Genomic DNA, 12829 nt, shown 5'->3' with positions numbered 1-12829 from the left:
CGAGAGAGAGACAGCGAGACAGACACAGAGCGAGAGAGAGAGACAGTGAGATAGATGGCGTGTGGAGAAGAACAACTGGAAACTGATGAGTGTTTAGATAGTTCAGTGTGCATACAGTACAAAGTGAGAAATGGAATGTCATAAGAAAAGAGAGAATCCAGATGAAATCCAGAAGTCTGTCCAAGAGGTCATAGTACGACTGCCCATCAGGCTGACTAGCCTATGGCTCTATAACACTCACCACCAGCAGTCTAAATAACTATTTCATCTGGTTGACAACAATGACCACAGAACCATAGTGGGGCAGTGGGAATGTCCATTGACCACACTGAGAGGATCATTCAATTAGGGCTGTATCCTTCACTGGACCATTCCTCTCCAGCAGGACACCCTATACCCTACATAGTCCCTACATAGTGCACTACTTCCCCATGGTCCTGGTCAAAAGTAGTGCAAAACATAGGGAATAGAGTGCATTTGGGACAGTCCCTGTCCCTGACCAGGTTAGTAGCAGCACTGCTGGTTGGGAGTCTGTAGGTCTGCAGCTGTGGTTTTATTTGATACGTGTCATACCACAAAGGTTATTCCAACTACAGACAACAAGGGAAAACAAGGCAAGAGTAAACATGTCGTCCCCCACAAATGATGCAGCGCCCCCCCTTGGGCCAATTGAGATATAATGTGTGACTAACGTACTAACGCACGTGCCTCATCCATGTAGTTTAGGAACCTGCAGGCTGTGTTTAGTCCTGTAATCACCCTACATCCTGGCATTTAGATTTGATTAAATTACATGACTTGAAGTTCAAGAGAGAATAACTTCAGATAAGCATGCCAGTCACAACTCTGAAGTTCACATAAATCGTTCATTGATGTAATTGGGAGACTTTAGTGGAAATTAAAATCACGAGCACCAAATATCTTAAATTAGGATTTGTCCCGAAATTCCTACAGCAAACTATCTCTTGGATTTATGAGATTATGTAAAGAGGGGTTTTACAAGAATCTATTTACAACTCTGATATGGTTGTTTTAAAATTGGTATATAAAGGCCGATGTCACGAAAAGACACAAGATATAATCACAAACTATTTATTTACGTACAGGGTAATGTAATAGTGTTGTTGCAGCTACTTAGTACATGGAGAGAAAAAAAGAGTCTCAGAAGTAACTTGCATGGTATGGCAGACTCTTACAGCACCGATCCCAATAGTGACAGTAAATACATGAAGACAGAGTGCCCTCGTGGGCCTGGACCCAGATCCACAAAACCTTCTTAAGAAGGAATTACTTCTTAACTGCCATTGTTTCCTTAACTATAGACTTAAGAAGAAAGCTAAGCAAAGTTGCTGTTCCTCGAAAAGGTTATTGGAAATATTCTCGCGCTATTTCTTATGTTTCTCCTTTAGCAAAAAGTTAAGAAGAAATTAGATTCTTGAAAATAATGTTTTTAGAAATGTATTTAATTCCAAGATAGCTAAACCCTGGTCTTAAACTCAGAGCAGTGAGAGAAAAGCTCATGAAAGCAATTGAACATGTTTAATTCACTCACAAACTTCATCTGAAAGTTTCAGTATTGATTATTTTAAACCCAAGAACATGTTTTAGAACAATACGCTACATGATTGCCATTGCTAGCTAGATAGCTAGCTAAAATTGTTGCCTAGCAACAAACATCTTAAGAGGATTTTCAACGATATATGAGAAATTCGTAAGAAAATGATTCAATCTTAAGATATTGTTGAGGAATTTCACTTACGAACTATATTATTTTGTGAATCTGGGCCCTAGCCATTCCAGGAATGGAACTGTCTGTCCCAACCCCTTACAGCAAAGTAAGGGGCAAGGCTCATGATCGGTAATTGTATTATTAAAAACACAACATATAATATAATTTATACCAGAGTAAAATCTAATGTATGCATGTGTGTATGCAAGTATGTACAATACATGACCAAAAGTATGTGGACACTTGCTCTTTGAACATCTCATTCCAAAATCATGGGCATTAATATGGAGTTGGTCCCTCCTTTGCTGCTATAACAGCCTCCACTCTTCTGGGAAGGCTTTCTACTAGATGTTGGTACATTGTTCTTCCATTCAGCCACAAGAGCATTAGTGAGGTCGGGCACTGATGATTGGCGATTAGGCCTGGCTCGCAGTCTGCGTTCCAATTCATCCCAAAGGTGTTCGATAGGGATGAGGTCAGGGTTCTGTGCAGGCCAGTCAAGTTCTTCCCCACCGATCTTGACAAACCTTTTCTGTATGGACCTCGCTTTGTGCACAGGAAAGGGCCTTCCCCAAACTGTTGCCACAAAGTTTGAAGCACAGAATCGTCTAGAAAGTCATTGTATGCTGTAGCATTAAGATTTCCCTTCACTGGAGCTAAGGGGCCTAGCCCAAATCATGAAAAAACAGCCCCAGACCATTATTCTTCCTGCACCAAACTTTACAGTTGGCACTATGCATTTGGGCAGGTAGCGTTCTCCTGGCATCCGCCAAACCCAGATTCATCCATCAGACTGCCAGATGGTGAAGCGTGATTCATCACTCCAGAGAATGCGTTTCCACTTCTCCAGAGTCCAATGGCGGCAAGCTTTACACCAATCCAGCCAATGCTTGGCATTGCGCCTGGTGATCTTAGGCTTGTGTGCTGCTGCTCGGCCATGGAAACCCATTTCATGAAGCTCAGGACGAACAGTTTTGAGAAGTGGCAGTTTGGCAGTTTGGAACTCGGTAGTGAGTGTTGTAACTCAGGACAGACGATTTTTACACACTACATGCTTCAGCACTCGGCGGTCCCGCTCTGTGAGCTTGTGTGGCCTACCACTTCGCTGCTGAGCCATTGTTGCTCCTAGATGTTTCCACTTCACAATACCATCACTTACAGTAGACCGAGGCAGCTCTAGGAGAGCTCTTCAGTAAGGCCATTCCAATGTTTGTCTATGGAGATTGCATGGTTGTGTGCTCGATTTTACACACCTGTCAGAAAACGGGTGTGGCTGATATAGCCAACTCCACTAACTTGAAGGGGTGTCCACATACTTTTGTATATATAGTGTATGTATGTACAGTATTTGTATACTGTATATACAATATCTTTGTCATGTGAATGCTGTATATAAAAGTACCATGCATGTAGTATGTAAAATGCATGCATGCGTGTGTGTGTGTGTGTGTGTGTGAGAGAGAGAGAGATCCTTCAAATCCCCAGCTATGTGGTGGCAGCATGGATCAACTGTGTCCCTGTGTCCCGAAAACATCAAGTTTTCTAATCGCCCAAGTATGTCCTCACTCACAGGACATCTCCAAGTCATATGGAAAAAAGACACTGCACAGTTAGTGCTTTGAATCATCTCTACTCTCATTTTGGAGAGGAAAAGGAGATGTTTATATCTACACAGATAGCACTTTGAATCACTACTTTGAATCATCATTACTCATTTTGGAGAGTGCTTCTTCAGAGGAGGGAAGAAGTGTCTCCAAGGAGACGACTACATCGGCATAGCGAGCCTACTGTTCAATCAGCCCTTTACATTTGGGTTTAGCCTAGTGTTTCAACCTTCGGGCTCGCCAATGGGTTTAGCCTCAATGTGTTGGTTTCAATAGAAGTACCCCTATCCGGGGGTATACCCCCTGTCCGGGGGTATCATCGGATGGGGCCACAGTGTCTCCTGACCCCTCTTGTCTCAGCCTCCAGTATTTATGCTGTAGTAGTTTATGTGTCGGGGGGCTATGGTCAGTCAGTTATATCTGGAGTATTTCTCCTGTCTTATCCGGTGTCCTGTGTGAATTTAAGTATGCTCTCTCTAATTCTCTCTTTCTCTCTCTCTCGGAGGACCTGAGCCCTAGGACCATGCCTCAGGACTACCTGGCATGATGACTCCTTGTTGTCCCCAGTCCACCTGGCTGTGCTGCTGCTCCAGTTTCAACTGTTCTGCCTGCGGCTATGGAACCCTGACCTGTTCACTGTGATTACTATTATTTGACCATGCTGGTCATTTATGAACATTTGAACATCTTGGCCAAGTTCTGTTACAATCTCCACCCGGCACAGCCAGAAGAGGGCTGGCCACCCCTCATAGCCTGGTTCCTCTCTAGGTTTCTTCCTAGGTTTTGCTCTTCCTAGGGAGTTTTTCCTAGCCACCGTGCTTCTACACCTGCATTGCTTACTGTTTGGGGTTTTAGGCTGGGTTTCTGTACAGCACTTTGATATATCAGCTGATGTAAGAAGGGCTATATTAATAATAAATTTGATTTGAAGTAGAATGACTCTTTCCGACATCTTGTTTTACATTTTCTCAGCAGTGGAGGCAAAAACAGGAAGGCCAAGTGTACTATTGGATACAACATGATTTGTTTGAGGTTTGGTTTCTAAGGAAGTAAATTGGGCTATGAACTCCAATAATCTGTTTGTTTGTGCTCAGTTCCATGGGCATTTCCCCTTTATTTCACCACAGTGAAGTTGACAGGGGTCTTAACAGCTAAACTCTATAAGTGACAGACGGATTATATTAGAGCCGTAGAGGGTCATGTTATCCTTTGTTTCTCTCCTGTCTTGTATGTAAATACTGTTAGTAGCTCTGTTACCGTGTACGTCTTCATGTATTTACTGTCACTATTGGGATCGGTGCTGTAAGAGTCTGCCATACCATGGAAGTTATTTCTGAGACTCTTTTTCTCTCCATGTACTAAGTAGCTGCAACAACACTATTACATAATTGAAAACAGACCAAAACTCAGATTCTGAGAAAGAAAATGTTCTTTGCGAGCAAAAACTTGGTCATTCTCGCACACTTGAGGAAAAAGTTCAAACAACCTCAAAAAAATGTGTCTCAGATTACTCTATAATCCATATGTCTTGTTATGGACTTCTGCTCCAGTTTCTGTTGAGGGATTCTTTTCATCGGTCATGCTATTTTAGTGTCAGCGTGAGGTAAGTCTGTCTTTGATTAGGCTCAGGACTGTGTCCCAAATTGCACCCGATTCCCTATATAGTTCACTACTTTTGACCAGGGCACTTAGGGAGTAGTGTGTGATTTGCTTGCTAAATAGGGAACAGGGCCTGATTTGGGACCCTGACTTTGATACTGCTCCACATTAGCATATCAAATGGACACCAGAGCATCTCCACAAAAGCCTGATTGATGTTATTTAGATGTCTGACCGCTCAAGGAATGTAAAGTTGTCAGTTCCGACTATGATATCAAGGGAAGAGCTCAAGATTGCACAAATATGTAGCATTTGGAAACATAATTATAGACCAACCCCTCCTTAGTAGAAAAAAAACCCTGATGTTTTGTACAAGAGCTCTGCTTGAAGGCAAATAGAACCTAAGCATCCTTTGTTTGGATAGCTAGTTAATTACAGCCATGTTCCAGGGACATGTGTGTTCTATTTGGTTCTTTAATTGAATTAATAATATAGGGTGGTGATGGCATGCGACTCATGGGTCGCGACCCAAATGGCACTCTATTCCCTATTTTAGTGCACAAGTTTTGACCAGGGCCTTGGTCAAAAGTAGTGCACTATATAGGGAAGAGGGTGCCATTTGCGATGCAAACATGCACTGCAGCTTTCCCGGACATTGTATCTGAAGGAAGGAATTCAGTTGTGACAATACATTTTAATTAAAAGGAGACATTTGAAAAGAGTGGAACCACCGTAGGACAATGACCCTAACCGTTGCAACTACGACTTTTATAGATGATATTGAAATATCATGTTTTGGAGTTTGATTTGTAGATGTTGTTAATGGGAGGAAAAATTGCACGTTTTTCTCTTAGGAAACTGTGGTTTAGCCAAGGCCCCTCATTTGGCATTTTAAACATTTAGTCTCTTACCACAACTTTCACTTCTGCCAAACAATGACTATGAACTATAAAATAAATCCTCATAACAAATATTAGAGTAAACCTATCATCACAGTCAAAAACACAGGCTAGGACAGGCTAGGTTGCCGTTACACAGAACTTAAAGATTAACTTAGAGAATGCCCCCATTCCATGTTGGAACTGGAATCATTCCAATCCAATTCCTATCCTTACAGCTATACACTATCCAGGATCTGTCAGAATGCTAAACACTGCTAACATTTTATAGGTCCCTTGGTGGTGAAACGTGATCCAATAGCAGTTAAGGACCCCAGCGCAAGTCAGTGAGCCTATGATTTACACATAGTTTATGAAGCATTTAAGAAGACAGAGGGACCATAATAAAAATGGGTTTATTTATGGTAAATTGTGAACATATGGGCTTTTGTGAGAAGGCATTCTTACCCCGAGGTGCAGAGTGCATGTATGTAGGTGTGTGTGTGTGTGTGTGTGTCATACTGTATGTGTAACCCAAATCATAATCAATGATCAGGACTAGATAGCACAGCTCAAGAAAGGGACTATGCAACATTCACCCACAACTAGGCAAAATATACACTATATAATTGACCCAACAATATTGTAGACAGCACTACACAGCAAAAAATACATCAAATCAAATATCACAACCAAAACACTTCATTCCAATTATATTTCCTCTCAAATGCCAATATCCAGAAGTAATGGATGATGCTCCGGTCTAGTTTTCTTCCATGTTTAAATGATCAAATTGCATTCGTCACATACTGATCAGTACAAATCAGTACTGTATGCATCACGTCTCATAGTAGGAGTGCTGATTTAGGATTAGTTTTGCCTTTTGACAACAATCAATACAAATAAATTGGACAGAGGGGAACTGATCCTAGATCACCTTTCCTACTCTGATACATATGGCCCCAGAGGGAAGGAAGTGAAACATCTTTAAAATACTGAACATTGTTCTTATTTTGACCAATAGGTGGCAGAGTTTCACACTTCATCCAGAAAAGAGCGCGTTACTTACTTGCAGTCTCTGTCCTCTAGATCAAAATGAGGGTTAAAGTTGATGAGTATCTTCTGTCCTGGGTCTGGGGCCGATATCACCGACGTACATTGTTGTGATGGAGGGTATGAGTTCGGATAGCCAGGAGAGGTGAGATAATCTGCACTGGTTATCTCAATGTTATCTCCACATTTATCTGCAAACAAAAACAGATAGAGATAACTATTCGACAGGGAAATTACACATACAATCTTTTTTATAACAAAAGAAAAACACTAGGGTGATGTGTAGGCCTATAGTCTCCCCTCTAAAAAAACGATGTGTGATCATTCAGAAACAATATTGATACACTCAGTCAATCCTACATGGAAATAATTAAACAGGGGAAGATGTTAAAACACACATTTAGCAGTGTACTTGTTTCAAAACTAGTAGTGAAGCATGTGATATGAATCAGAAATAGGGTACTTTGTCATTTTCATATCCTTCTTTTTTTACTACATGAATAGTAAATAACATATCAAATATGAAGACATGCTCGCAAAAGAACCCGCATGTACCCACACCATAATCGATAAAGGACAAGGAACAGCTTTTCAAGAACAAAAGTAATTGATTAATGTACAGTATTCCCTCTCTCCGCTGTTAATGGAACGACACCTTTAAATAAATAAACAAATAATACACTCTCCCGTTTTGGATAGCCTGACTTCCAATTGATTTAGAACACAGAGCTACAGATGCGCCCAGCAAAACCCTCCAGCCTACTGTAGCCAAGATGCACCTCGGTAAACGACCCGAAAACAGCTGAGTTGTGATGACAAATCGTGCAAATTAAGGATTTTTTTATAAGGCTAATGTTAGAAAAGTCCACACTTACAACTTTGAGTCAATGAAGCCACAAAGAGGAGTTGGGTTGAAAAGAAAAGTATAAATCCACAATACATCATTGTGCTGTAAAATACACACGTGTAAAAAAATAAAAAAATAATACTTGATATGTCCACCTTCTTATAGTGCGCAAAGCAAAATAACAAACGTCTTAGAAATGTCTAAATTCTTCTGAGTGCTTCAGGTCGCAAGCAGCATCCTGTGTTATTATTCAACTACAGTTTCCTCTCTCTGAAAGTCGTGTATCTCTCCCAGAATAAGAATGTGCCATTTCCAAAGAAAATTATAATAATCCAAACGCAGAAAACAATTGTTGATTCAGAAAACCCAGTCACCTAAAGTGCCCCGACAGGTATCAATCGAAAACTGATATTTTTACATAAAAAATGTAACGAAAAAGTTCCAGAATTCAATAATATCTCATACACTCACTATCCCGTCTAAAATCAACCAAGGCATGAGTTAGCTACAAACACCTGCGTACTGAGAGTGCGAGCGGGCTACCCAATTCCTAATCCTCTTGACTGCGTTCCGTTCGGTAAAGGTTCGCCCCTTTTCCGAAGCGCGCTGACTGACCGACAGAGTAGAATGTCAGAGGAGACACTCTCATTCGACTTGACGCCAACTGCGAAAGTAACAGTGAGTGGTATTTCCACTCCCCAAATTCCAGCTCCAAGACGCGAACACGCACAGACTGATCACTATGAGACGAGTGGGCAGGAGCGAATGACACCGGTGCGCCCTCCTCCCGCTCGTGCACAGCAGAGGGAGAGGGCTGAATTGGAAGGAAGGAACATAATGGACATAGCACACAAAGGCATTCATTTTGATAAGAAACCTAAGCTGCAAATTAAAAAACAAGTGATTAAAATATAAAAATAGGCACTTATAACAACGGCATAAGAGTTTATGGGGAATTGTTACTTTATGCACTTGACGCTTTCCTTTGCCGATAGTTCCTTGCATCTGAAATAGGATACTCATTATTCTTATTCAATTACAGTAGTTTAATATCAGTATATTATATATGTATTGTTATAACACTACTTCAATTCTATACATAAAGAGGAATATTTTGATCTGTGCAAAGCCAGTCTTCTGTTCCTATTAAGAATGCTGCTATGTCCCTAACAGTTGTTCTGTAGCCTATTGCTTATAAGAGAGTGCGTAGGCCCACTACTAAATTACCATCACACAACAGTCTGTTGAAAAAGCAGGCTTTGTATCTCTGAAGGGAGTGAGAAAGAAAGAAAGTAACTCAATCATCAGCACACTGGTTATGAATATCCCCCCCCCCCCCCCCCCCCATATTGTCATGAGTAACATCCTCATTTTGCAGGAATAACTTTGCAAGCTCTGGAACAACACATATGATCATGCTTGAAACCACAGCAAAAGCCCTCCGTTAATTCAGGCAGGAAACAGGGGACGAGCCTCAGTGCCTTCAGAGGCACAGTTTAACCTGTGGGGTGAGTGGGAGCAGAGCAGAGCAGGCAGTGGTGTGTGTGCGGGGGGGCATTGGTGTGTGGAGACTGGCCAGGGGATGGTCCTCACTGTTCAAATCTAATTAAATCAAATCAAAGTGTAAACAGATTTTCAATGTTGTCGCAGGTGCAGCAAAATGCTTGTGTTTCTAGCTCCAACAGTGCAGTAATACCGAGTAATAACAAACCTAAAAACACAATAGGCACATAATACAGATTAAAATGATTAATAATAAAGAAATAGCAGAACGAGCAATGTCAGAGACCGGAATATAAATATATACACATATCATGGTGTATATAGACAGTATATGAATAGAAAAGGTGTATACAGCAGTAGTTATATAGGATAAGCCTTGACTAGAATACACTATGTACATATAAAGTGGGTAAAACAGTATGTAAACATGATTAAAGTGACTAGTGTTCAATTACTCAATTTACATAGGGCAGCAAGGATGCATGGAACAGTGGAAGGACTCAGGGCTCGAATTTAAAAAATGTCTCAGAGTAGGAGTGCTGATCTAGTGTCAGGTCCTGTCTGTTCATATATTCTTATTCATTATGATCTAAAAGGGAAAACTGATTCTAGATCAGTACTCCTTCTCTGAGACTCATTATGAACTCAGATGCCTTATGTGGAAGAATACACCATTGACTCTGTGTATCTGGGTTGAGGTTGGTCAGTTTCTGCAGAGGATGGCATGGTTTCTATCTCTGAATGCCAGTCATTCTGGACTGAGTATGTTGAGTGAAAGGCATGTCATTGTACTGTAACACATTTTATGTGACAGAATTACACTGTGTGTGTGTGTGTGTGCGTGCGTGCGTGAAAGTACGCGTGTGTACGGTGAAAAATTATCTTACCTTGGGATTTCAAATGTTTAACATTCCTATGTATCAGAGTGAATCATGCACAACTGAAAGACACATAATAATCCTAAACATGACCAAAGCAGCAGCAGTCACGAGTAGATGATATGGTTATGCTGTAATTTGAACCCGCTGTTGTTTCACACAAGATTAATGGTAGCTGTAGAATACCATCAGGCACATGCACAGATAGGGCTCTACCTGAGAAGAGCACATGCCTTTTGCCCTACCAGTCTCCAAAGTGCCCTTTTGTTATGGGTAAAAAAAATATATATATACAGTATACTGTATATATATTTATTTGTATACACTTCTTATCGCTTTTGTCCTGAACCTACGTTGTTAAATTAGACGTTAGACGCAAGACGTTGTTAAATTAGCTTTAAATGTGTAATTTAATTATCCATTAAGATGTGACCATCTATTGCTTTTATGTAATTACATAATCAAAGTCATAATTGCTCAATGAGTCTGTGACCGCAGTTGCCAATTTTTCTTTGGGGGGTGGCCTTTTAAAAAATTTGAGCACCTGCCCCCCCCCCAAAAGGTCTGTGCACGGCCCTGTCTTTCTTGTGTGTGTGTGTGTGTGTGTGTGTGTTTATGTGTGTTAATGTGTGTGTGTATGTGTGTGAGAGTAGTAACACAGAGAGAAAGAGAAAGAGATTTACAGAGAGATTTACAGAGAGCGAGAGATAGAGACATTTATAGAGAGAGATATTGAGAGTTAGAGATTTACAGAGAGAGAGAGAGCTTGAGGGAGAGACATTTACACAGAGAGAGAAAAAGAGATTTACAGAGAGAGAGATAGAGAGAGATTTAGAGGGAGAGAGAGATTTACAGAGAGCGAGAGATAGAGAGATTTACAGAGAGAGAGATTTACGGAGATAGAGAGAGAGATTTACAGAGAGAGTGAGATAACAAGGGATGTGCATGTGTGAGAAGAAGCTCGCTATTGTAGCTAGCTAGCGTAGCTCTAAAATAGCCAACCCCCAACCCAGCCAACAGCAGAGCACTGAGAGAGAGAGTAAAGAGAGAGAGAGAGAGAGAAAGAGTGAGAGAAAGACAGAAAGAGGGAGAGAGGGTTTTTTTCTCTGGGGAGAGTAGATCAAAGCCACGAGGGCCTCAATGGTGGCAGAACGTCATCAATATAAATTGCATCATTTATGTTTTAGGCCCCACTGATTTACGAAAGACACACACACACGCACACACACACAAGACAGCTCGACTCTGTCCCCAACGTCATATTTTAACGGTAATTACACAATGTGTGTGTCCCAAATGTCACCATATTAACTATGTAAGCCATTACTTTAGACCAGAGCCGTGGTCCCTGGTCAAATATAGTGGACTAGTTATACAGGGAACAGTGTGCCATTTGGGCCACACATGTTAGCACACTGATAATGGGATGTTAAGGCTCTTGTGAGGGTTCTTCATAGTATTTCCACATGGTCAGTCATTGGGACACCTATGCCGTTGGTGTCAATCCTCCTGATAATGTGGGTTGAACTATAGGTTGAATACATTCACAATGTTGACGTGTGTGTGTGTGTGTGTGTGTGCATTTTTCAATGACTGCCAGGTAATAAGCCAGGAATGATGGAGGAGAGGAGCAGTTTCTGTAATTACATATTCATATCACCATAATTACAGGCTGAGGGACAGTGATGCATTACACAGTTATGGTGGACTTGAGGTGGAACGCCATCTTGAAGGTACCGCTCATAGTGGTGTATAGCCCTGTAGACACACATATCCACACTCACGCCTGTACACATGGAGCAAATCACACAAGTACTACCTTGGAAGAAGCCTTTTCTGCTACTGCCAAGAACCACCTCGTTTGATCTCCTTTAACCTAGTCAAATCACACAACATTTCTAGCAGAGGAAGACATTTGGACACATTGAAATAATAGTCATTCTATTTATATGTTTGGACACATCATGAGGTCATATAGCCGTGATAAGAACATAGTGTTTGAGGTGGATCTCATCCAGGGAACTATCATCGTTTCACACCCAGCTTAGACAAAGGCCAAGCTGCCAGCGGTGCTGTCTGTTGGTGAACCGCCCTGCCAATACTAGGGATTGTTTCCCAGATGTCACCCTATTCCCTATGTAGTGCACTAGTTTTGATGAAGGCTCTGGTGAAAAGTAATGCAATACACAGAGGACAGGGTTCCATGCGGTACACAGCCTAGTGCTTCAGGGACCAGCGAGGGGATCAGATAGGGAAGCAACCTCCTGTTCAGGCCAAAAGACCCATTGTCACAGGATCCAGGTTTAGCTCACTGTTTAATCTCTATCATTGACCCAGGCACCCTTCTACAGTTCATTTGCGACTATCTTTCCTTGGCTCCTGTCTTTTTGTTGTCTCATCAGTTTGATTTGAATGTGAAGTAGATATATGAGTCTATTGTCTCCTCTGCTGTGTAGAGAATACTAGTGCCATTGGGCCACAGCCTACCTTTTCAAAATGTTGTCTAATACCATTGAGGGTGTTGCTGAATTAGTGAATTAATCCCAAATATTTTGTAAATACAGTCATTTCAGCTATCACCACCACTGAGAAGATTTCTTTCCTCATATAATTTACATGACAGGTCTTACATGGTGATATATTAACACTTCTCATGTCTGTGACACATTCCTGTGGGAGATTTAAGTCAGCTCACATATTTTAAGTAACAGCTGTTTCAAATGTTCATTTTCCTCCTC

At 41.2% G+C, this 12829-nt stretch overlaps 1 protein-coding gene across 2 annotated transcripts in view; it reads right to left on the bottom strand.

The window, feature by feature from the left end:
* Window positions 1-8430, bottom strand: part of LOC120020399 (neuropilin-1a-like) — a 76515-nt gene extending 68085 nt beyond the window's left edge. The window contains exons 1-2 of one of the 2 annotated variants that reach the window (XM_038964029.1): window positions 7739-8430; window positions 6880-7054 (exon numbers count right to left, since the gene is read on the bottom strand). In XM_038964029.1, the coding sequence (XP_038819957.1) occupies window positions 6880-7054; window positions 7739-7808 (245 nt within the window). In that variant the 5' untranslated portion in view covers window positions 7809-8430. The remainder of the gene's footprint in view (window positions 1-6879; window positions 7055-7738) is intronic. The other variant, XM_038964028.1, reaches the window with a different exon arrangement.
* Between the last annotated feature and the right edge of the window lie 4399 nt (window positions 8431-12829).

This window comes from Salvelinus namaycush, chromosome 25, assembly GCF_016432855.1.
Source record: "Salvelinus namaycush isolate Seneca chromosome 25, SaNama_1.0, whole genome shotgun sequence".
NCBI classification, from domain to species: domain Eukaryota; kingdom Metazoa; phylum Chordata; class Actinopteri; order Salmoniformes; family Salmonidae; genus Salvelinus; species Salvelinus namaycush.
The sequence above is the reverse complement of the archived record's forward strand: the minus strand, read 5'-3'. Positions and strand labels throughout refer to the sequence as shown.